At 46.3% G+C, this 23,518-nt stretch overlaps 1 protein-coding gene across 1 annotated transcript; it reads left to right on the forward strand.

The window, feature by feature from the left end:
* Window positions 1–849: 849 nt before the first annotated feature.
* On the forward strand, window positions 850–22,941 carry MUC22 (mucin 22). The gene is made up of 5 exons (XM_054493095.2): window positions 850–919; window positions 14,159–15,358; window positions 15,479–18,133; window positions 20,233–20,618; window positions 22,675–22,941. Exons 1-5 carry the CDS (start codon window positions 850–852, stop codon window positions 22,939–22,941), a joined length of 4,578 nt encoding a protein of 1,525 aa, XP_054349070.2.
* The last annotated feature ends 577 nt before the right edge of the window (window positions 22,942–23,518 follow it).

Here is a 23,518-nt window from a genome sequence, read left to right on the forward strand (position 1 = left end):
GGAAATGGGTAGTTCCGTGCCCCATCCTCTTCCCTACTCACTTCCGCTTGATACTAGAAGTGAGACTCACTCAGTGTCCACTTTCCCCTCCCTTGGAGAGCTCACAGGGAGTGGAGTGTATCACTCACATAGCCACGTGCTGCTCTGCAGCTGGGAAGGAGCACTCTGGAGAAAGCCGGGCGTGTGTCCTGATGCTCTTCTCACCCTCCAAATCCCCAGCTTCCCCCAGATAGACTGCTGTTGACCTTTACCATCCATTTGTTTCCTTTTCTTCTCTTCCTCCTTCTTTCTTCTACAAAGGCCTCCTGCTTTGAAAATGAGGCATACCCAGAGAAAACAGGTTTCAGGTCAGCTCTGGTTCAAAGGGTGGGTCCCTTCCACTCCGACAAGTTTGATCCCCTCATTCTGCCTCCCTCCCTGCCCCTCCTCATGTGCGCGCCCTCTGGTCTTGCCGACTCGGCTCTCTCCTCCGCCTTGATTCCTGTAGGGTACATCTCTCCAAACGGCCCTGCAGAAAGCACAGTGCGGAGATGCCCCTCCCTGGGGAGGGAGGACCCAAAGCGCTGGCCTCCCCTACTCAGTATCAGCTATAAATGCCACAGACATGCTTGCGAGGAAAAAAGAAGAAAAATAGGAAGCCAAACTGTGGAGCAATTTGGGGACTCCTCGCAACCATCCCATCTGCCTACAAGGCTTACCCTGGCACTGGCTGGCCTTTGGGTCTTTTTGTGCAACTTTATTTTCTATCAAGGCCCAGGGGGTTTGCCTCTTGTCTCTCTGCCTCTTTGACCTATCCTTCCTTTGGAACCCAGGCATCTAAATGACAACTTCTATGTGCATCATTTAGAGATGAGAAGAGGAAATATCTCTCCTGTCTTCTGGTTCCTGCGGCTGCTTCTCTTTGGACTTCTGGGACCCAGTAAGTGACTTAGCAGTTAAGGAGGGAGAGGGGCATGGAGGCCACATAAGGCCTGAAGGAGATGGGGAATCCCCTGCCCAGGCATGACTCTTCTTCCAGAAACAATGATGATTCTTTTTTTTTTTTTTTGCCCATTTCTGCAAAAGCCAATACTGATCCCAATTCCACTGACCATGATTCTGATGCTATCTTAGAAGCAAATCTGTATTAGTCTCCCCCAGCTGTGGTGGTGAGCACAAGTGGTGGGGCGGTGGGGCAGTGCTGGGGAAATGGAGTGGGGGTGAGACTTTTACTTTCCTTTGTATCTTGGATAAAAGTTTTTTTTTTTTAACTGGAAAATTCTAGTTCCAATAGCATTCTTAATTCCAAATTAAAACCAGGATCTCAATCTAAAGTCAAGTAAAAATCCTTCAATCCTTCTTTGTTTTTTTTTCCATAGGTTATTGGGGTACAGGTGATATTTGGTTACGTAAGTTCTTTATTGGTGAATTGTGAGATTTTGGTGCACCATCACCAAGCAGTATACACCGCACCCACCCTATTTGTAGTCTTTTATCTCTCGTGCCTCCCCCGTCCTTCCTCCCTAGTGCCCAAAGTCCATTGTATCATTCTCATGCCTTTGAGTCCTCACAGCTTAGCTCCCACCTATCAGTGAGAACATACGACGTTTGGTTTTCCATTCCTGAGTAACTTCACTTAGAATAATAGCCTACAGTCTCATCCAGGTCACTGCAAATGCCATTAATTCATTCCTTTTTATGGCTGAGTAGTATTCCATCGTATATATATGCCAGTTTCTTTATCCACCGTTGATTGATAGGCATTTGGGTTCCATGACTTTGCAATTGTGAATTGTGCTGCTATAAACATGTGTGTGCAAGTGTCTTTTTTGTATAATGACTTCTTTTCCTCTGGGTAGATACCCAGTAGTGGGATTACTGGATCAAATGGTAGATCTACTTTTAGTTCTTTAAGAAATCTCCACACTGTTTTCCATAGTGACTGTACTAGTTTACATTCCCACTAGCAGTGTAGAAGTGTTCCCTGATCACTGCATCTACGCCCACATCTACTGTTTTTTGATTTTTTGCTTCAACCCTTCTTCGGATGCTGCCTGATTCCAAATCCATGTATAACCCCCTGAGAAATTCCCTGGTAGAAACAAACTGGAGTTCTGCCACTGAGGAGTTGGCTCTGGCATTGGATCAGCAATGGCTGTGAAAGGAAATAACCCAGCAGAGAAGTGAACTGGGCTCTGTGTGATTCCAATGGGCTGTCTGAGACAGTTCTGTTCACTCCAGTCTTTGATTTCTTACATCAGCGTATCTTCCTTAATTATGAGACACCAGGTTAATTGGCTCATCCATTCCATTGCCTTTACTGTAGGATGGCTCGTCAAGAAGTGGGAGGTGTGGTTGAAAGAGAGGGTATAGGTTGGATGATGTGGAGGATTTGGAGTGCTTCCCCCTTCTTCCTCAGTATGCATCTGTTTCCTGCACCCCACTCTGGATTCGTTCCCTCGCCCGCTTCAGCACTTCCCTTGGCGTTCTTTTTCTTCTCTTTCCTGTTGCCTTCACCCTGAATGCTTCAACTGTTCTCTACCTACCCATGCCTTCCAGATCTGCCCGTCGCCTGTCCTAATCCTGAACTCCAGTCCTATCTGTCTGATTTTAAACAAGAGTCCCCTTACCTCAGAAGAAACTGTCATTCATGTAGTCATTCAACAAACATTTATAGAGCTCTCCTCTGGACCAGGCACTGCTGCGTGCTAGGCCATGGTGAGGAATGGAGTGGGAAATGCCATGGTCTTGGCCCCCATGGAACGCTTGGTCTACTGTAAAACATAGACTTAAATAATATTTCCTTACAAAAGGGAGCAAGTGTGCAAGGACTGAAAGGCCCCTCCTCTTTTCCCACCACTAGATCTATAAAGTGACCAACTGTGTCTCCTGTAGCCCCATTACAGTGGATTAGCAGGGACCAACTCCTCCATCTGAACGCTGGGCGCCTTCTCACCCTCCTGCTGTCTCGGTGGCTTTGCTCAGTGCATTTCTCCTTCCCCTCCCATCTCACTTTACCTTTCTTGGGTCCTTTCCATCAGCATCCAAACAAGCTCAGTTCTGTATGCACAAGTATCATCCAAGGAGAAGATTAAAAACCTGGGTTTCCAGGCCCTGACACCCCACCAAGCAAGATCTTGATTCAGTAAGCTTGGTGAGATGGCATGGGTTCCTCAGACAGTGTGATCCCAGAGGTCCCTGGACCAAACATTGAATGATGTCCATCCTAACGTCCCCGCATCACTCCTCAGCCACCGCCTCTCCTTCCACTCTCCTCCTCACCCCCATTCTTTTTTTTTTTTTTTGGAGATGGAGTCTCGCTCTGTCGCCCAGGCTAGAGTGCAGTGCTGCAATCTCGGCTCACTGCAACCTCTACCTCCCAGGTTCAAGCGATTCTCCTGCCTCAGCCTCTGAGTAGCTGGGACTACAGGCGCACACCACCACGCCCAGCTAATTTTTTGTATTTTAGTAGAGACGGGGTTTCACTGTGTTGCCCAGGCTGGTCTCGAACTCCTAAGCTCAGACAATCTACCCACCTCGGCCTCCCAAAGTGCTGGGATTACAGGTGTGAGCCACCGCGCCCGGCCCCTCACCCTCATTCTTGAAGGACTTCCCCATACTTGCTATGTCACTTCTCACCTCCCACTCACTTGTTTATTTTATTTTATTGTATTAGGTAATGAATGTAAGTAGTTCTGAAAAAGAAATACTTGTAGTCCTACAAGGCTTCTCATAAAACTTCAGCCCCTGATTCCCTTTCCCCAATTGCTTCTTACTCTGGGTCCTGCTTCCCAGGGTCCCTGTTGGCATTTACCTTCATACTGCATTTATGTATTTATTTAGAGACAGGATCTCACTCTGCCACCCAGGCTGGAGTGCAGAGACACCATCATAGCTCACTGCAGCCTGGTACTCCCGGGCTCAAGGGATCCTCTCACCTCAGCTTTCCAAAGCACTGGGATTACAGGCGTGAGCCATTGCACCCGGCCGTAAATTCTCTCACTACCATTACTTCTTTGTTGGTTGAGGTTTTTGGTTTTTTTTTCCTGCTTTGGGCATGATTTATTGTCTTCCTTCTAATGAAAAGAAAGATTTAGGTTAGACCACTCCCCCTGCACACTTACTGTCTCACATTCCTGCTCACAATTCTCCCCAAATGACTGTATCGAATTTTTGGTGTTAAACTAGCATTTAGTGTTCACGTTATGATAACTGTAAATGTTACCTCTAGTAACATTTATAACTGGGTCATATAATTGCATTGTGATGACATTATAATAAGTATAAATGACCTCTAGTAACATTTATAACTGGGTCATATAATTGCATTGTGATGACCATCTGTTCTTATAATTTTTGTTTTTCTAGATATTAATAATAGCCTCATTTTTTAAATTTCCATAGTTTTCTTCATATATATAATTAATTCATCCCAAACCTCCACCAGAAGTATCTCTGTCTTTTCAGTACACATGAGGCAATCTATCAGTTTCACTTTTTTCCCTTGAGCAATCCCATTTGGAAGCCTCTGTCCAACCAGAGCAATCCCATTTGGAAGCCTCTGTCCAACCAGTACTGGTTGCTTGTTAGGTCTCTTGTCCTGCAATTTGTATTCAGCAACTTTCTGGAAATTCCCTTTTTTCCCTTGCAAATTCTTATCTTTTTTCTGGCTTTATTTTTCCATCTTGGAGCATCACTTTCTCTAGAAACTTCCTGAGAGAGAGAGTTTATGGTGGGAAATTATTTTAAAACCTTATGCACTGTTAGGGTAATGCTAAGCTGCTGTAACAAGGAGATCCCGAAAGTGGCTTTGAAAAACAAGTTTATTTTTCTCCCTTGTACCAGTCGTAAGGTAAGTATTATAGGATGGTGGGAGCTCTGCTCCATGCAGTCATTCAGGGATCCTGGGTGAATATGGTTCTTCCATCTTCAACATATGGTTTCCAGTGTCATCATCATTTCAGCCCAAGGAGAGGGCAGAAAAACAGTACTTTGTATTATTTTATGATACAGTCAGTCAAGGTGCAGCCACAAGAGGAGAGGCTTACAGGCCCTAGAGACAGGAGGCATGGCACTGCTGTGCGGGACCACCTGAGAAGGACCAAGGTAGTCAGGAGGCAGAAGACAGGAGTGAAGGAAAGATTTATGTCTTTCCTTTTATTGTGGTATCTGTGGGAAAGGCAAGGAAAGGCAGGGTGAACAGTTTAGGATTGGCTGGTTTGAATAATTCCTGTGTTCTTTGAGCTACACGGCTGATTACCACCCAGTTGCCTAGTACTTGGCTTTGGAATGACTAAGGCAGATAAATATTGTTTCCTGGAGTATATGGGCCAGATAGAGGAGCTATGGCTCTGGAATGGTTAGTTTGCATATCAGCTCATGCTCCTGGCTGGGCTCTTTGCTACTTTTAAGAATTGGCTAGCCCTGGAAGGTCCTGTCTCTCCCTAGATAGAAAAGTTTGTTAAGATGTCAAAACATGATAACATACAGAAAATAAAAATATATATACAAGCAGAAATCAAGGAATAGGTATTTACTCTTAAAGAAATGAAGTGGAAATTAATATGTATTCCTTCTCTTCAGGGGCCTCTGACTAGAGCTTAGACATGTAGCCCTACCTAGCTACAAGAGAGGTTGAGAAATGTAACTTAGCCATGTGCCCAGGAAGAAGAGAAAAACGGGCCCAGCTGTCCATAGACCTTATACGTCTGAAAATGTCTATTCCACCCTCACATTTGACTCATAGTTTAGCTGGTTATAGAATTCTAGGATGGATATGATTTTTCTCAGGATTTTAAAGGCGTTGATCCACTATTCCTAGATTCTAGATTGTGAAGTCTGATATTTAGATTACTGACGTCTTGTAAGAGACCCATTCTTTTTCTTCTGGAGGATTTCAGATTTTTAAAACTACTGTTATAAAATCTCATGACATGGTGTCATAGTATGGATTCTTTCATTGTGTTAGGAATTTGTACAGCAGAAAGTTGAATCAGTCAGTTCTGGGAAATTTTATTGCATTTTTTTCTTTGATAATTGCCTCTCGTCCATTTTCTCTGTTCTGTCTTTCTGAAAATCTTATAATTTGGATGTTTGACCTCCTGGGCTGACACTCTAATTTTCTTATATTTCTTCTTCTGTCTTCCAACTCTGTCATTTTATTTTTCTTCTGGGGAGATTTCCTCAGCTTCTAAAGTCTTCAAATCCTTCTAGTGAATTTTGAGTTTTTTTTTTTTCAAAGAGATCTTTTTTTTCTCTACAACCATTTTTAAAATGGCATCTCTTATTTTTTTTTTTTTTTCATGGGTGCTATACTTTCTCTTATATTGCTGAGGACATTTGAAGTTGGTTTTGCTGTTTGCATTGTCTCAGTTCTCTCTGGCTTTGCTTCATAGGGATATTTGTTTTGGTCTCTATATTTCAAGCTAGAGATTTTTCTCAAATATCTGGTAATCCCAGAAAGTCCTTTGCATTTGAGCGAGGCACTAATATGACGCCTGGAAGCTTTGTGAGCAGGGGTAGGGCCTGTCAACTGGTGGACTTAGCTTTAGGGTAACTTAGCAGAGATGTGGCAGTTTTGACTGGGAAGATCCTCAAAATGTCGGTATCTAGTGTTGGCTAATTTCTTTCCACAAGAAGAATTCTCCAGATCCTGTCTAGAGCATACTAGCATAACTGCTGAAGTGCTGGAAGCTGAGTAAGGGAAGAGGTAATGAGGGTTTTACAGTTCAGGGTGTAAGCATTTCCTTAATTGCATAGTTTCAGTAAAACCTTCTGAGAGGTGACAGCGTGCTGGCAGCCCTTGCAGCCCTTGCTCAATCTCGGGCGCCTCCTTGGCCTCACCACCCACTCTGGCTGCGCTTGAGGGGCCCTTCAGCCCGCTGCTTCACAGTGGGAGCCCCTCTCTGGACTGGCCGAGGCCGGAGCCGGCTCCCTTAGCTTGCGGGGAGGTGGGGAGGGAGAGGTGCGGGCGGGAACCTGGGCTACGTGCAGCGCTTGCGGGCCAGCGCTAGTTCTGGGTGGGCGTGGCCTCAGCGGGCCCCACACTCTGAGCCGCCGGCTGGCGCGGCCGGCACCGGCACCGCTGGCCACGGGCCGTGAGGAGCTTGGCACCCGGGCCAGCAGCTGCGGAGGGTGCGCCAGGTCCCCCAGCAGTGCTGGCCTGCCGGCGCTGCGCTCGAATTCTCGCTGGACCTCAGCTGCCTCCCTGAGGGACAGGGCTGGGGACCTGCAGCCCGCCATGCCTGAGCCGCCCCGGCGCCGCCGTGGGTGGGCTCCTGCACAGCCGGAGCCTCCCAGCGCCGCCCCTTGCTTCGGGGCACCAGGTCCCATAGACCGCCCAAGGGCTGAGGAGTGCTGGCGCGCGGCGGGAACTGACAGGCAGCTCCACCTGCGGGATCCACTAGGTGCGGGATCCACTAGGGTGCGGGATCCACTAGGGTGCGGGATCCACTAGGGTGCGGGATCCACTAGGTGAGGCCAGCTGGGCTCCTGAGTCTAGTGGGGACTTGGAGAACCTTTATGTCTAGCTAAGGGATTGTAAATACACCAATCAGCACTCTGTGTCTAGCTCAAGGTTTGCAAATGCACCAATCAGCACCCTGTGTCTAGGTAATCTGGTGGGGACTTGGAGAATCTTTATGTGTAGCTAAGGGATTGTAAATACACCAATCAGCACTCTGTGTCTAGCTCAAGGTTTGTAAACACACCAGTCAGCACCCTGTGTCTAGCTAATCTGGTCGGGACTTGGAGAATCTTTATGTCTAGCTAAGGGATTATAAATACACCAATCAGCACCCTGTGTCTCGCTCAAGGTTTATAAACATACCAATCAGCACCCTGTGTCTAGCTCAAGGTTTGTTAATACACCAACCAGTGCTCTGTGGGGACTTGGAGAACTTTTGTGTCTAGCTCAGGGATTGTAAACATACCAATCAGCACCCTGTCAAAACGGACCAGTCAGCTCTCTGTAAAACAAACCAATCGGCTCTCTGTAAAACGGACCAATCAGCAGGATGTGGGTGCCACCAGATAAGGGAATAAAAGCAGGCTGCCCTGATTCAGCAGTGGCAACCCGCTTGGGTCCCCTTCCACAGTGTGGAAGCTTTGTTCTTTCGCACTTTGTTGTTTCGCTCTTTGCAATAAATATTGCTGCTGCTCACTCTTTGGGTCCACACTGCGTTTATGAGCTGTAAGACTCACTGCGAAAGTCTGCAGTTTCACTCCTGAGGCCAGTGAGATCACGAACCCACCAGAAGGAAGAAACTCCGAACACATCTGAACATCAGAAGGAACAAACTCAGGACACGCCACCTGTAAGAACTGTGACACTCACCGTGAGGGTCCGCGGCTTCATTCTTGAAGTCAGTGAGACCAAGAACCCACCAATTCTGGACACACTTTCACTCCTGCCTTCAGCAGTGCCTGGGATCACTGGTCTAGAATTTCTTTGGTTTCAGTATCTCCAGAGATAAAACCCTAAGCTGTTATAAGGGAGAGAGGTGTATTCATCCAAGTCCTTGAGTGGAAGGAGGGATCTGGAGCTGAGAGACAGTTCCTAGCTACATTGTATTTCAACCATCCTTCCTGTAGTTAGTCACATGCCACACCCAAATCTTCAGAGGAACCTAGTTGCTATTCCTGAATCGTTCCAGGATTCCACAGAATTAATAATCTACCAGTAGTTGACTTACTCTCACCCCCAATGGAGACCTGTATGTTGAAGCTTTCTCTGTTGTGTTGGAGAGTTACCACCCATCCGCCCGCTATTATCTTCAAAAAAAAAAAAATTAAATATCTCCTCTGCTGTTGTCACCTCTCCATCCTTTGTCCTTGTGGAGGTATGTCTTTTGTTATTTCTCTACTTTTTATTCTTCTATGAAATCTGTAAGCCTCCATATATACTTATTTATTCTTTTATTCATTCCAATTGGGGGCTACCATATATGCAAATCTGTTTTCAATAAACTAAACTCACTTCCATATTATCTCTGAATCCAATGGACATGGCCCAGGCCATATCTTACTTGATCTCTCTGCAAAAATCAGTTCAGCTAACTGCCATATTTTTCTAGAGCCTCTCTATTCTCTTGACTTCCTTGATTCACTTTTTAGAGTTTTCTTTCTACCTTACTGGATGCTCCTTCTCAGTCTCATTCATTCGCCTCTCCTCCTCTATCTGAATGATGCAGCGGCCAGAGCTTGGTCCAGTGCCCTGTTCTCCAACTATACTCTCCCAGACAAGTGATCTCAGTCAGCCTCATGGCTTTAAATACAATGTATATTTAAATGACTTCCAGTTTCATGTCTTTGGTTTTGATTTCTCCTCTGAGAACTAAGTGCAGGTTTCCACCTGCCAACAGTCTCCTGGACATGTAATGGGCACAAAAAGTTCAAAATCTCTAACATTTCCAACATCCACTTCATCCCTATTCATTCAGATAAACAGAACTAATTTCCAACTCTGCGTAAGCCCCAAAGCTAGTTGTTCTTGACTTCTTTTCGTGTCATCTACCACATGCAGCCTTTCAACACTTCCTATTGGTTCTACTTTTCTAATTTCAAAACATAGCTTGTATTCATCCACTGAAATGTATCTCCCCTGCTACCATCCTAGTTCAAGCAATAATTACTGCTCTTAATTAATTTTGTTTTCACTCTTGCCCTCCTACATGCCAGTTTTCACACAGCATCTTTTAAAAACATAAATCAGTTTTGTTTTCTACTTTCTCTTCCCTTCCTGAATGATTAAGCCCCAGATCATTAGGTGAGGCAGAGCAAAGCAGATATCAGGGTTGGACAGGAGGGGAGACAGCAGTGGCCCAGAGAAGGATATAAGAAACTGAACTGGGGCCGGGTGCGGTGGCTCATGCCTGTAATCCCAGCACTTTGGGAGGCTGAGGGGGGCAGATCACCAGAGGTCAGGAGTTCGAGGCCAGCCTGGCCAACATGGCGAAACTCTGTTTCTACTAGAAATACAAAAATTAGCTGGGTGTCATGGCCTATGTCTGTATTTCCAGCTACTCAGGAGGCTGATGCAGGAGAATCCCTTGAACCTGGGAGGTGGAAGTTGCAATGAGCCGAGATAGCACCACTGCACTCCAGCCTGGGTGACAGAGCAAGACTCCATCTCAAAAAAAAAAAAAAAAGAAAAAGAAAAGAAACTAAATTGGATGAAGTGGACTTCTCCACAGAGTGGCAGCCTGGCATGTTTTGTCAGAATCTTGTGAGGGTGAGAGGGAGTATGGGGTGGAGGGAGTATGGGCTGAAAGTGAATGAATAGAATACCAGTGATTTTGTGAGACAATGTTTTGTCTACAATATGTATAATTGAAGTTCCAGAAAAAAAGGGAACCAAAAACATGTTTAAAGAAATAGTAGCTGAAAAATTAAATTTGATGAAAACTAGAAACTCACAGATCCCAAGAACTCAACAAATATCAAGCAAAATAAACTTTAAAAAATCATACTAAAGTACAACATAATCAAATAACTAAAAATTAGTGATAAATGGGAAATCCTAGAACCAGCTAGAAAAGAAAAGACACATTGTTTAGAGAGGAGCAAAGACAAGCATGATAACAGACTTCCCGTGAAAAACCATGACAACCAGAAGATAAAGAAGCAACATCATTAAAATACTGAAAGAAAAAATACTCATCAACCTAGAATTACACGGAGTAAAAATATTTACAATATGAAGATGAAATGAAGGCTTTTCGAGACAAAAACTGGAAGACCTTGCCTCCTGGAGATTGACTTTTTTTGTTTTTTTGTTTTTTTGATACAGAGTTTCGCTCTTGTTGCCCGGGGCTGGAGTGTAATGGCGCGATCTTGGCTTACTGCAACCTCCGCCTCCTGAGTTCAAGCGATTCTCCTGCCTCAGCCTCCCGAGTAGCTGGGATTACAGGCATGTGCCACCACGCCTGGCTAATTTTGTACTTTTAGTAGAGATGGGGTTTCTCCATTTTGGTCAGGCTGGTATCGAACTCCTGGTGATCTGCCTGCCTCTGCCTCCCAAAGTGCTGGGATTACAGGTGTGAATCACCGCGCCCAGCAAGACTGACATTTTTTTAAAATGTAAAAGAAAGTTCTTCAGGAAGAAAAAATTTAGATCTATGCAAAGGAATGAAGTGTGCTGGAAATGATAAATATATGGGTAAAAATAAAAGATTTTTTTCATTTAAATTCTTCTCAAAAGATAATATACTTGAATAACAATGAATTATGAGGCTTATAACATATGTAGACATAAAATGTATGACAACAGTGGTACAAGGGATAGAAGAAGGAAATGGAAGTGTACTGTGTTAAGACTCTCACGCCCTTACATGAAAAGGAATGAGCTCACTGGGAGGTAGACAGTGATAAATTAAAGGTGTATATTGTAAATCCTAGAGCAATGGCACACAAATAAGAATTATATTTAATAAGCTAATGGTGGAAATAAAATGGGGTCAAAAATGACTCAGGGCCGGGTGCAGCAGCTCATGCCTGTAATCCCAGCCCTTTGGGAGGCCGAGGCAGGTGGATCACTTGAGGCCAGGAGTTAGAGACCAGCCTGGGCAACATGGGGAAACCCTGTCTCTACTAAAAATACAAAAATTAGCTGGGCGTGATGGCACACACCTGTGGTTCCAGCTACTCAGGAGGCCGAGGCAGGAGAATCACTTGAACCTGGGAAGTGGAATTTGCAGTGAGCTGAGATCCTGTCACTGCACTCCAGCCTGAGTGACAGAACAAGACTGTCTCAAAAAAAAACAAAAACAAAAACAAAACAAACCAAAAAATACTGGGTTAATTAAAAAAAAAAAAAAGTAGGAGGAAAAGGAAAGAAGACCAGATGAGAAAAATAGAAAAAAAATATGAAGACTATTAAATTCAGGGCCAGCTACAGTGGTTCACACTTGTAATTCCAGCACTTTTTGGGGCTGAGGCAGGAAGATTACTTGAGCCCAGGAGTTCGAGACAAGCCCAGGCAACATAGGGAGACCCCATCTTTACAAAAAATAAAAATTAAAAAGTAATTAGCCAGGCATCATGACTCGTGCCTGTGATCCTAGATAGTTCGGAGGCTCAGGCAGGAGGATTTCTTGAGCTTAGAAAGTCAAGGCTGCAGTGAGCTGTGATTGTGCCACTGCATTACAGCCTGAGTGACAGAGCAAGACTCTGTCTCTAAAAAAGAATCAGACCCAACATATTTATAATTACATTAAATGTATATGGTCCAGACACCAAAATTAAAAGGCAGAGATTGACACATTGGTTAAAAAAGAAAGCCCCAAATAAATAATATTCAACCAACAAATACATTTTAACTAACTATAACTACGAATAGGGTAAACAATAGGGTAAAAATAAGAGGAAGAAAGATATGGCCATACTGTATGTTAGCCATGCTAACATCAGTGTAAAAAAAAAATTGAGTAACTATTTCAATATCAGACAAAATAGGCTTAAGAAGAGGTATATTATTAGGAATAAAGAGAGACATTTCATAATTATAATCACAACACAATATTTATTAACTACAAAGGGAGAAAAACCAGCCTGGATACACCTTCTTAATCAAGTAATCCAAGAGAACATCATCAATGATGGGACACATTGGTATTATCTGTCACCTGATAGTATGCAAAGAGAAGAATACAACATCACTTCAGTGGTTTTCCTGGCAAAGATGAATAACATGAGCCTAATCATGATGAAACATTACAAAAACTCGGTTTAAGGAAAATTCTATAAAATAATTGACCTGTAATCTTCAAAGGTTAAAAGTTATGAAGATCAAAGGAAGACTGAAGAACTGCACCAGACTGAAGAAGACTAAAGAGACAGAACAATGAAAAGCAACACACGATTCTGAATTGAACTGTTTACTGTTAAAGACATTATCAGAACAACTAACAAAACTTGAAAGGGATCTAAGAATCAGGTGGCAGCAATATATTCATGTGAATTTCTTCATCTTGATGGCTGTATTATGGTTGTGTATGAAAATATATGAAGTACTGAAGGATAATGAGACATCAGGTTACCAAGTAACTCCCAAATGATTCAGGGGAAAGGGTTCTTTGTGTTATACCTGTTACAAAAGATTTTGTGATTTTTTTTTCAAAATAAAAACAAAGAGAAATTAACCAGAGTATGTTATTCCAATGGGTCTTCATTGTATTTGAGATGAAATTTAACCTTTCTACCACGGTATTTTGCTAAACTCTGAGCATACCCCTGTCAGCAAAAGAAATGTGGGCTTATGTTCTTGGAAAGAGGAGAGTCTAGAATATGAAGAATGTAAATACACCTTTGGGTTATGTGCTGTTAAAAAGGCGGGGGTCCTGCTTCAGATTTTATGGTTAGAAAAGGTCTCTCTACAGCCTTGTTTTCTGCTTCACTAACTACATTCCAGCCACCCTGGTCTCCTATTTATTCGTGAATCACATCGAGCTCATTAACAACTCAGGATATTTGTACTTATGCTATCAATCTGTGATGTCCTTCTCCTGGCCTTTCAAATTGCTGCCTTCTTTTTTTTTTTTTTTAAGATGCAGTTTTGCTCTTGTTGACCAGGCTGGAGTGCAGTGGCGCAATCTTGGCTCACCGCAACCTCCACCTTCCGGGTCAAGTGATTCTCTTGCCTCAGCCTCCTGAATAGCTGAGATTATAGGCATGCGCCACCACGCCTGGCTAATTTTGTATTTTTAGTAGAGATGGGGTTTCTCCATGTTGGTCAGGCTGGTCTTGAACTCCCGACCTCAGGTGATTCACCTGCCTCTTCCTCCCAAAGTGCTGGGATTACAGGCGTGAGCCACCACGCCTGGCCCAAATGGCTGCCTTCTTATCCTTCAGATCTCAGTTCATATGTCAATTCCTCACAGAGACCTTTTCTGACTCTAGTATCTAAGGCAGCACCACTGCTTTCTTTAACAGCACTTAAGCCAATGTGTATTTATGTTTTTTTATGTTGTATCTCTCTTCTTTACTAAATTATAAGCCCATATCTCTTTTGCTGACAGGAGTATGCCCAGAGTTTAGTAAAATACCAGGTACATATTAAGCCCTCAGTATCTGAATAGATAAATGAATAAGCAGTACTGAGTATATGTGAAAGTAACACTGTGCTAAACCTGCAAATTCATCTTTAACCCATTCCCACCACCTTATTTGTCCTCCACCTCAGGCTCTGAGAATACCACAGCCTTCACAAAAGGCTCCGACACCACCACAGCCTCCATCACAGGCTCTGAGACCACCATGGCCTCCACCATGGCCCCTACTACGGCCTTAACTACAGGCTCTAAGATCACCACAGACTCTACCACAGGCTCTGAGACAACCTCGGCCTCCACCATGGCTTCTACTGCAGCTTTCACCACAGGCTCTGAGACCAACACAGCCTCCACCACAGACTCAGGGACTACTATAGCCTCCACTAGGACCTTCCTCACAGGCTCTGACACAGCCACAGCCTCCACTGCAGGCTCTGAAACTATCGTGGCCTCCACCGCAGTCTCTGAGACCACAACAACCTCTACTATAGCCTCCACTACAGTCCCTGAGACTACCATGGCCTCCAGCACAACCTCCACTGCAGGCTCTGAGACAACGATGGCCTCCTCCATAATTTCTGAGACCACCATGGCCTCCACCACAGGCTCTGAGACTCCCACAGTCTCTACCACAGGCTCTGAGACCACCACCACCTCCACTGCAGGCTCCGAGGCCACTAAAGTCTCTACCACAGGCTCTGAAACCACCACAGCATCTCCTGCAGGTTCTGAGACCACCACTACCTCCACCTCCACGGCAGGCTCTGAGGCCACCACAACCTCAACTGCAGACTCCAAGATGATCACGGCATCCAGCATGAGCTCTGAGACCACTATGGCCCCCACTGCAGGCTCTAACACCACCACAGCCTCTACCACAGGTTCTGAGACCACTACAATCCTGATTAAAGCCTCTGAGACCGCCACAGCCTCTACAGCAGGTTCTGAGACCACCACCCCCTCCCCCACAGGCTCTCAGACCATCATAGTCTCTATTTCAGGTTCTGAGATCACCACCACCTCCACGGCAGGATCTGAGACCACCACAGTCTCTAGTGCAGGCTCTGAGACCACCACAGCTTCTACGGCAGGCTCTGACACCACCACCATCTCCACTGCAGGCTCTGAGACCACTACAGTCTCTACCACAGGCACTGAGACCACCATGGTCTCCGCCATGGGCTCAGAGACCACCACAAACTCTACTACAAGCTCTGAGACCACCGTCACCTCTACTGCAGGCTCTGAGACCACCACAGTCTCCACCATGGGCTCTGAGACCACGGTCACCTCCACTGCAGACTCTGAGACCACCACAGTCTCCACCATGGGCTCTGAGACCACCACAGCCTCTACTACAGATTCTGAGACTACTGCAGCCTCTACTACAGGCTCTGAGACCATCATGGCATCTACCATGAGCTCTGAGACCACTGTAGCCTCTACCGCAGGCTCTGAGATGACCACAGTCTTCACTGCAGGCTCGGAGACCATCACACCCTCTACTGCAGGCTCAGAGACCACCACAGTCTCTACTGCAGGCTCTGAGACCACCACAGCCTTTACTGAAGGCTCTGAGACCACTACAGTCTCCACCACAGGCTCTGAGACCACAACAGCCTCTACTGCACGTTCTGAGACCACTGCAGCCTCCACCATGGGCTCTGAGACCACAGTCTCCACTGCAGGCTCTGAGACCACCGCAGCCTCTACTGAAGATTCTGAAACCAACACAGCATTTACTGAAGATTCTGAGACTACCACAGCCTCTACTACAGGGTTTGAGACAACCACAGCCTCTACTACAGGGTTTGAGACAACCACAGCCTCTACTACAGGCTCTGAGCCTACCATGGCATCCACCATGGGCTCTGAGACCACTATGGCCTCTACCATAGGCCCTGAGACCACCAAGGTCTCCACTGCAAGCTCTGAGGTGACCACAGTCTTTGCTGCAGGCTCTGAGACAATCACAGCCTCTACCACAGGCTCTGAGACCACCATGGCCTCCAGCACAGGCACTAAGACCACCACAGCCTCCACCACGTGCTTTGAGACCAGCACAGATTCTACCACAGGCTCTGAGACCACCACAGCCTCTACTGAAGGCTCTGAGACCACCACAGCTTCCACTGCAGGCTCTGAGGCCACCACAGTCTCTACTGAAGGCTCTGAGGCCACTACAGTCTCCACCACAGGCTCTGAGACCACTACAGTTTCTACCACAGACTCAGAGACCACTACCACCTGTACTGAAGGCTCTGAGATGACTGCGGTCTCCACCACAGTCTTTGAGACCACCACAGCCTCTACTGAAGGCTCTGAGACCACAATAGCCTCTACTTCAGACTCTGAGACCACCACAGCTTCTACTGAGGGTTCTGAGACCACTACAGTCACTACTGTAGGCTCTGAGACCAAAACAGCCTATACTACAGGCTCTGAGACCACCACAGCCTCTACTACAGGCTTGGAGACTACCACAGTCTTTACCATAGGCTCTGACACCACCACAGCCTCTACTGAAGGCTCTGAGATCACTGCAGTCTCTGCCACAGGCTCTGAGACCACCACAGTCTCTACTGAAGGCTCTGGGACCACTACAGTCTCCACCATAGGCTCTGAGACCACTAAAGTTTCTACCACAGGCTCAGAGACCACTACCACTTCTACTGAAGGCTCTGAGATTACTACAGTCTCCATCACAGGCTCTGAGACTACCACAGCCTCTACTGAAGGCTCTGAGACCACCTCAGCCTCTACTACAGGCTCTGAGACCACCACAGCCTCTACTACAAGCTCTGAGCCTACCATGGCATCCACCATGGGCTCTGAGACCACTGTGGCCTCTACCATAGGCTCTGAGACCACCAAGATCTCTACTGCGAGCTCTAAAATGACCACAGTCTTCACTGAAAACTCTGAGACCACCATAGCCTCTACCACAGGCTCTGAGACCACCACCACCACCTCTACTGAAGGCTCTGAGACCAGTACAGCCTCTACTGAAGGCTCTGAGACCACTACAGTCACTACCACAGGCTCTGAGACCACAACAGTCTATACCACAGGCTCTGAGACCACCACAGCCTCTAATGAAGGCTCTGAGACTGCCACCACCTCTACTGAAGGCTCTGAGACCACCACAGCCTCTACTGAAGGCTCTGAGATCACTACAGTTTCTACCACAGGCTCTGAGACCACCACAGTCACTACTACAGGCTCAGAGACCACCACAGTCTCTACTGCAGGCTCTGAGACCACCACAGTCTCTACCACAGGCACTGAGACTACCATCACCTCTACTGAAGGTTCTGAGACCACTACAGTCACTACCGCAGGTTCTGAGACCACAACAGTCTATAACACAGGCTCTGAGACTACCACCACCTCTACTGAAGGCTCTGAGACCACCACAGTCTCTACCATGGGCTCTGAGACCACCACAGCCTCTACCATAGATTTGGAGACCACCACAGTCTCCACCTCAGGCTCTGGGACCACCACAGCCTCTACCGCAGGCTCTGAGACCACAACAGTCTATACCACAGGCTCTAAGACTACCACCACCTCTACTGAAGGCTCTGAGGCCACTACAGTTTCTACCACAGGCTCTGAGACCATCACGGCCTCTACCACAGGCTCTGAGATGACTACAGTCTCTACCACAGTCTCTGAGACCACCACAGTCTCTACCATAGGCTCTGAGACCACCACATCCTCTGCTGCAGGCTCTGAGGCCACCACCACCTCTACTGAAGGCTCTGAGACAACCACAGCCTCCACTGCAGGCTCTGAGACCACCACAGCCTCCACTTCAGGCTCTGAGACCAACACAGCCTGTACCACAGGTTCCGAGACCTCCACACCCTCCAGTGGAGGCTCTGAGACCAACACTGCCTTCATCATGGGCTCTGAGACCGCCATAGCTTCCACTACAAGCTTGGAGCCCACTGCGACTTCCCTCACAGGCTCTGAGACCACCACAGTCTCTATCACAGCCTCTGGGGCCACTGCAGCCTCCACCACTGTCTCTGCCACCACTTTTGTACCCACCAAGGCCACTGATGTTTCTATCCAGCCCATCACCAACACACCTATGTCAGGTACTAACCCCCATGTCTTCTTTGAGCCCACACATTTTAACTCCAGTGGCAACCACCAGCTGTTCACCTGTTTATATCATCTCTGCCCTGGTTCAAGTCAAGCCAGCACACAGTTAGATATAATTTCCTCTTCTAGGCCGGGCGCGGTGGCTCATGCCTGTAATCCCAGCACACTGGGAGGCTGAGGCGAGCGAATCACGAGATCAGGAGATTGAGACCATCCTGGCTAACACGGTGAAATCCAGTCTGTACTAAAAATACAAAAAATTAGCCGGGTGTGGTGGCGGGCACCTGTAGTCCCAGCTACTAGGGAGGCTGAGGCAGGAGAATGGCGTGAATCCAGGAGGCGGAGCTTGCAGTGAGCAGAGATCGCGCCACTGCACTCCAGCCTGGGCGACAGAGCGAGACTCCGTCTCAAAAAAAAAAAAAATTTCCTCTTCTAGAATCCTAATTGCCCCTACTCTGGTCTCACCTCTTTTTTTTTTTTTTTTTTTTTTTGAGTGCCCACCACTTCCATTGCAATCAGGACCACAATATAATAAACCACAAGTGCATCATATCTGTCACATCTTCCTCCAGCAAGCCTGCCTTAACTCTGCTGGCCCGTCACAGTTTTGTGAAATGCTCCCACTTTGGTGCCAAGTAGATTGTCTCTATTCAAGCCACCCTCTGTGACACCGCCACCTCCTATCAATATATTGACCCTAGTCCAGAGGCTGGTAGACCACGTTTCATGGGTCAAGTCTCACCTGTTACCTGGTTTTGTAAAGTTTTACTGAAACATAGTCATGCCCATTCATTTACAGTTTGTCTCCAGCTGCTTTTCTGCTTTTCAGTGTATTTGCAACAGAGACTGCCTGGCCCAAAAGCTGTATTTGCTGTCTGGACCTTTACAGAAAAAATTTGACAACCTTTGCTCAGTCTGAGACCAAACAACTGTGTTCATTCTCTGGCACTTGCCATCAGCAAGCCGGTTGCATCTGATTCTATCCTCTTGGTTCTGAGCACTCACCTCTATTCTGGTGACTGGTGCCGTTTATGATCCCATTTTAACCACTTCTGACCTAGGCACACCCATCGCTACCTAAGCCGCCACCACCGCCTCCGCTGTGTTGATTCTCGCCCGCACCTGTCTGAGCCCACCCTCTCCCGTCCCTGTGAGCAGCCTTCCCCACTTAGGCCAGGTCCTCCCACATCTGCCCAAGCACACTCACCCCACCTTTGCTGACCACCACAGTGTGGTAGATGATTTCACCTCTGTCCCAGCCACGGCCACTGGCATGCCCATGAGTGAATCCAATTCTGTCATCTCCTCCTCCAGCTCCCTCCTTACTCCCAGTGATCACAGTCAAAAGAGAAGCAGGGCCTGCCGCTTTGTATACCAGCTCACCCACTTATTTGATTCGATTTGATTTATTTATTTTCAATTTTTTTCCATAAGTTATTGGGATACAGGTGGTATCTGGTTACATGAGTAAGTTCTTTAGTGGTGATTTGTGAGATTTTGGTGCACCCATCACCCGAGCAGTACACACTGCACCATATTTGAAGTCTTTTACCCCTCGCCCCCTTCCACTCTTCCCCCAAAGTCCCCAAAGTCCATTGCATCATTCTTATGTCTTCGTATTTTCATAGCTTAGCTCCCACATCTCAGTGAGAGCATATGATGTTTGGTTTTCCATTCCTGAGTTACTTCACTTACAATAATAGTCTCCAGTCTCATCCAGGTCAATGCAAATGCTGTTAATTCATTCCTTTTATCAGCCTGCCCTCTTCTATTTGGGTGGCCACTTCTGAAGTCAAATAAGTCTTCCACTTCTGAACGCATCACGATCAAGTTTCCTCAACCTTCTGCCTCCTCCATCACCAACTCCACCAGGTGACACATTCTACCTCCTTCTCTGTACGACACCCACCTCCATTCTGGGGACATGGCCATAGCAGAATCGCTTTCTACCATCTCTCCTCCCCCACCACCCCTCTCCTGAGCCACCTCCACCATAGGTTTGTTAGATTCACCCTCCTCTGCTCTAAGCACCCCCATTCCCCTTTAATCATCTCTGCTACAAATGCATCATCTTGTGTGGCCTGTTTCATAGGCACCAGGACCACTGGAACCAGACCCACTGCCTCCAGCTCTGTCACCATGGCCCCTGGAATGGACTTCACGGCCTCTGCTGCCAGCCATACTGTGCCAGGAATAGTCTCAAACACCTCTGGCCTGGGTACATCTACTATGGGAGCATCATCTACCACCTCAGCCCCCAGTGTCAGGACCACCACAGGATCCACCCATGAGCCAACCAGGAGCACCTCCCAGGAAACAGGCCCAGTGTCCACGGGCACAAACACAGTTAGCGTGAGCCACACACCCACAAACGTGATCAAACCAAGTGGATATTTACAGCCCTGGGCTATCATCCTCATTTCCCTAGCTGCAGTCGTGGCTGGTGTTGGATTGTCAGTAGGACTGAGTTTTTGTCTGGTGAGTACCCAGGGTGGGTTCATAGGGGATCCTGGCGAGAAGGCAGGGGGGAATCATGTCAGCAGTGCTTTGGAAAAATCCAGAATGAGAAAGGGGAGTAAGTTGGTGCACTCAGAAGGAAAGAATCACCTAGCCTGATATAAGGACCAGAGAGAATCCTTAAGTCAGAGAAAGTGAGAAGCAAAGTAGAAAAAGAGGAGGGAAAAGATGGAGTTGGGACCAAAGTGAAGGGAAATACTGACAGAACAAGGGAAATACTGAGAGAGAACAAGGAGGACATAAACATAAAGAAAGCAAGAAGCAGCTGGGCGCAGTGGCTCACACCTGTAATCCCAGCACTTTGGAAGGCCAAGGTGGCCAGATCACTTGAGTCCAGGCATTTGAGACCAGCCTGGCCAACATGGTGAAACTTGTCTTTACTAAAAATACAAAAATTAGCCGAGAGTGGTGGCATGTACCTGTAGTCCCAGCTACTTGGGAGGCTGAGGCACGAAAATCACTTGAACCTGGGAGATGGAGGTTTCAGTGAGCAGAGATCGTGCCACTGCACTCCACCCTGGGTGACAGAGCAAGACCCTGTCTCGAAAGAAAGAGAGAGAGAGAAAGAAAGAGAGAGAGAGAGAGAGAGGAAGGAAGGAAGGAAAGAAGGAAGGGAGGGAAAGAAAGAAACTAAGAAAGAAAGAGAAAAAAAGAAAGAAGGAAAGAAAGAGAGAGAGGAATAGAGAAAAGAAAGAAAGAAGCATAAAAATGTTCAGCCATACAGAATGTGGGCTTCCGATTGTCTCATGTATGACAAATTTCTAGTCCTCACGGCACTCTGCAATTCCTTGTGCAGCCTGTGACTGTTACTCTCTGACCTCCCACTCCATCTCTGCTCTCTGGTCTTGATTGCTCTTTGAATACATATTTTTCTTACATTGATTTCACATTTATTGATGTTCTTCCTGTTTTCTTGTGATCCTGTGGGTAAGTTCCCATTTGAGGAGTGAAGCAGAGTATAAATCAGTGGTGTGCTGGAACTGGCTCATCCTGGCCCACAAGAGATTGTGCAGTTCTTCCCAATTCTGAGCTGAGTGGTGTGACGCTGGTAGCTTAAAATACGCTGTGTTGGAAATATTTGCACCACAGTAATTGTCAAACACTACAAATAAGCACTTTTCCCTCGGAAAGCCTGTTATTAAGTGTTGGACAACATACCACTGGTAAAAATGGACAAAAGAAAAACAGGGAAGTCACAAAAGGTTTGGATAATATAGTCAATTTGCTGAGGTTCTTTATTTTAGAATTCTCAGCCTCTCTCCATATGTGGGCTACATAATAAATACTAGCATCTAAGAATTACTCCCTAAATTACTTTTTATTATTTCACTTGCAAGATCAAGAGAGAATAACGAAAGTGAACATTGAGTTTTTACTACGTGCTAGGCTCAAGGCTGAATGTTTAAAATGCGTAATGTCATTTAATCTAGTCTACAATCCCATGGCCATATTATATTCATCTTACAAGTGAGGGATCTGGGACTCCATGATCTTAGCTATTTGCCCCAGCACATGTAGTGAGTGGCAGATATAAGACTCTAACCCAGGTTGGTTGGATTCTGGAGTTCATGCCTATAATCTCAAGGCTCTGTGTAGACAGCTTTTGAGGGCTCTCAATTCCACATACCTGTTCTGAGGTTTCTTAGCTGACTAACAAAGAGAAAGACTGTCTGTCAAGTGAGTCTCTGTGCCTTTCACATAGGGGTATGGATTTACCTTTGCCTTGGAAGTCCAAAAACACATAACCTTATGATCTCCAGAGCTAGGGCCTGAGTACGCACATAAAGATGATATGTTAATAAGGTAACAGGGAAGCTTATTTTGTCAGATGGAGAAAGAGTAAAAGAACAAGGAAAAAGAGAGACAGAGACAGAGATCATAGTAAGGATGGTGGTAAAGAGAAGAGAACATGGGCAGTTTGGAAAAGTGAAAATCTGACATTGGTGAAACAGGCAGGTATGGTGATTAGGGAGAGGAGACTTAATTTTCATTTATCAATATATTTTTTTTATTTTAGAGAGACCTTTTCTTCCCCCTGAGAAACTGTGGTATTTATGACCCCCATGGCCACAGCCACGGCCTTGGTCTGGACCTGGACTTGGGCCTGGGCTCTGGGACATTCCGCAGCCTGGGAAATGCACTGGTTCATGGAGGAGAACTTGAAATGGGACATGGAGGAACACATGGCTTTGGATGTGGAGTGGGCCATGGACTGAGCCACATCCATGGAGATGGCTACGGAGTGAATCATGGCGGGCATTGTGGACATGGAGGCGGCCACTGAGGACACCGTGGAGTGGATCACAGAGGAAGCCACCAAGGAGGCCACGGCAGGACAAGATGGCTGTGGCCATAGATTGGGTATCAAAACATATTATGGGTGGGAGGGGGTCGCGGAGGAGAAAAAAATAATGATCATGAAATAATTAAAATAGAGCATAGGAAGGTTCCCAGGATGTGATCCATGGAGATGGACATGGACTAGGTCAAGAAAAGAACCAGCAAAAGGACCACAGAGACTTTGACTGGCTTGGAGGGGACTTTGAGTCAAAGCTTCTGTGAGTTTTTCCTGAGTCTCAGCCTCTGTTGTGGGGAGTCATGACAACCACCCTCAGGACATCTTCTCTCCCATTTCCCGCCCCATCAGGGTCAACGTTTCTCATCCCTGTGTTTCCTCATGGTGCTATAAATATTACCAAGACATGTCTAAGAAACAAAAGCACATAATGAATGTGTTATCAGGGCCACACGCTTATTCGTTTTCCTGTTTGTTCTTTCAGTTTTTTTTTTTTTTTTTTTGAGTGCTTATTATGTGCCAATCACTATCCCAGGAGCCTTTAAATATGTCATCATTTGGCTGG

This window comes from Pongo pygmaeus, chromosome 5 (genome assembly GCF_028885625.2).
Source record: "Pongo pygmaeus isolate AG05252 chromosome 5, NHGRI_mPonPyg2-v2.0_pri, whole genome shotgun sequence".
Lineage (NCBI taxonomy): Eukaryota > Metazoa > Chordata > Mammalia > Primates > Hominidae > Pongo > Pongo pygmaeus.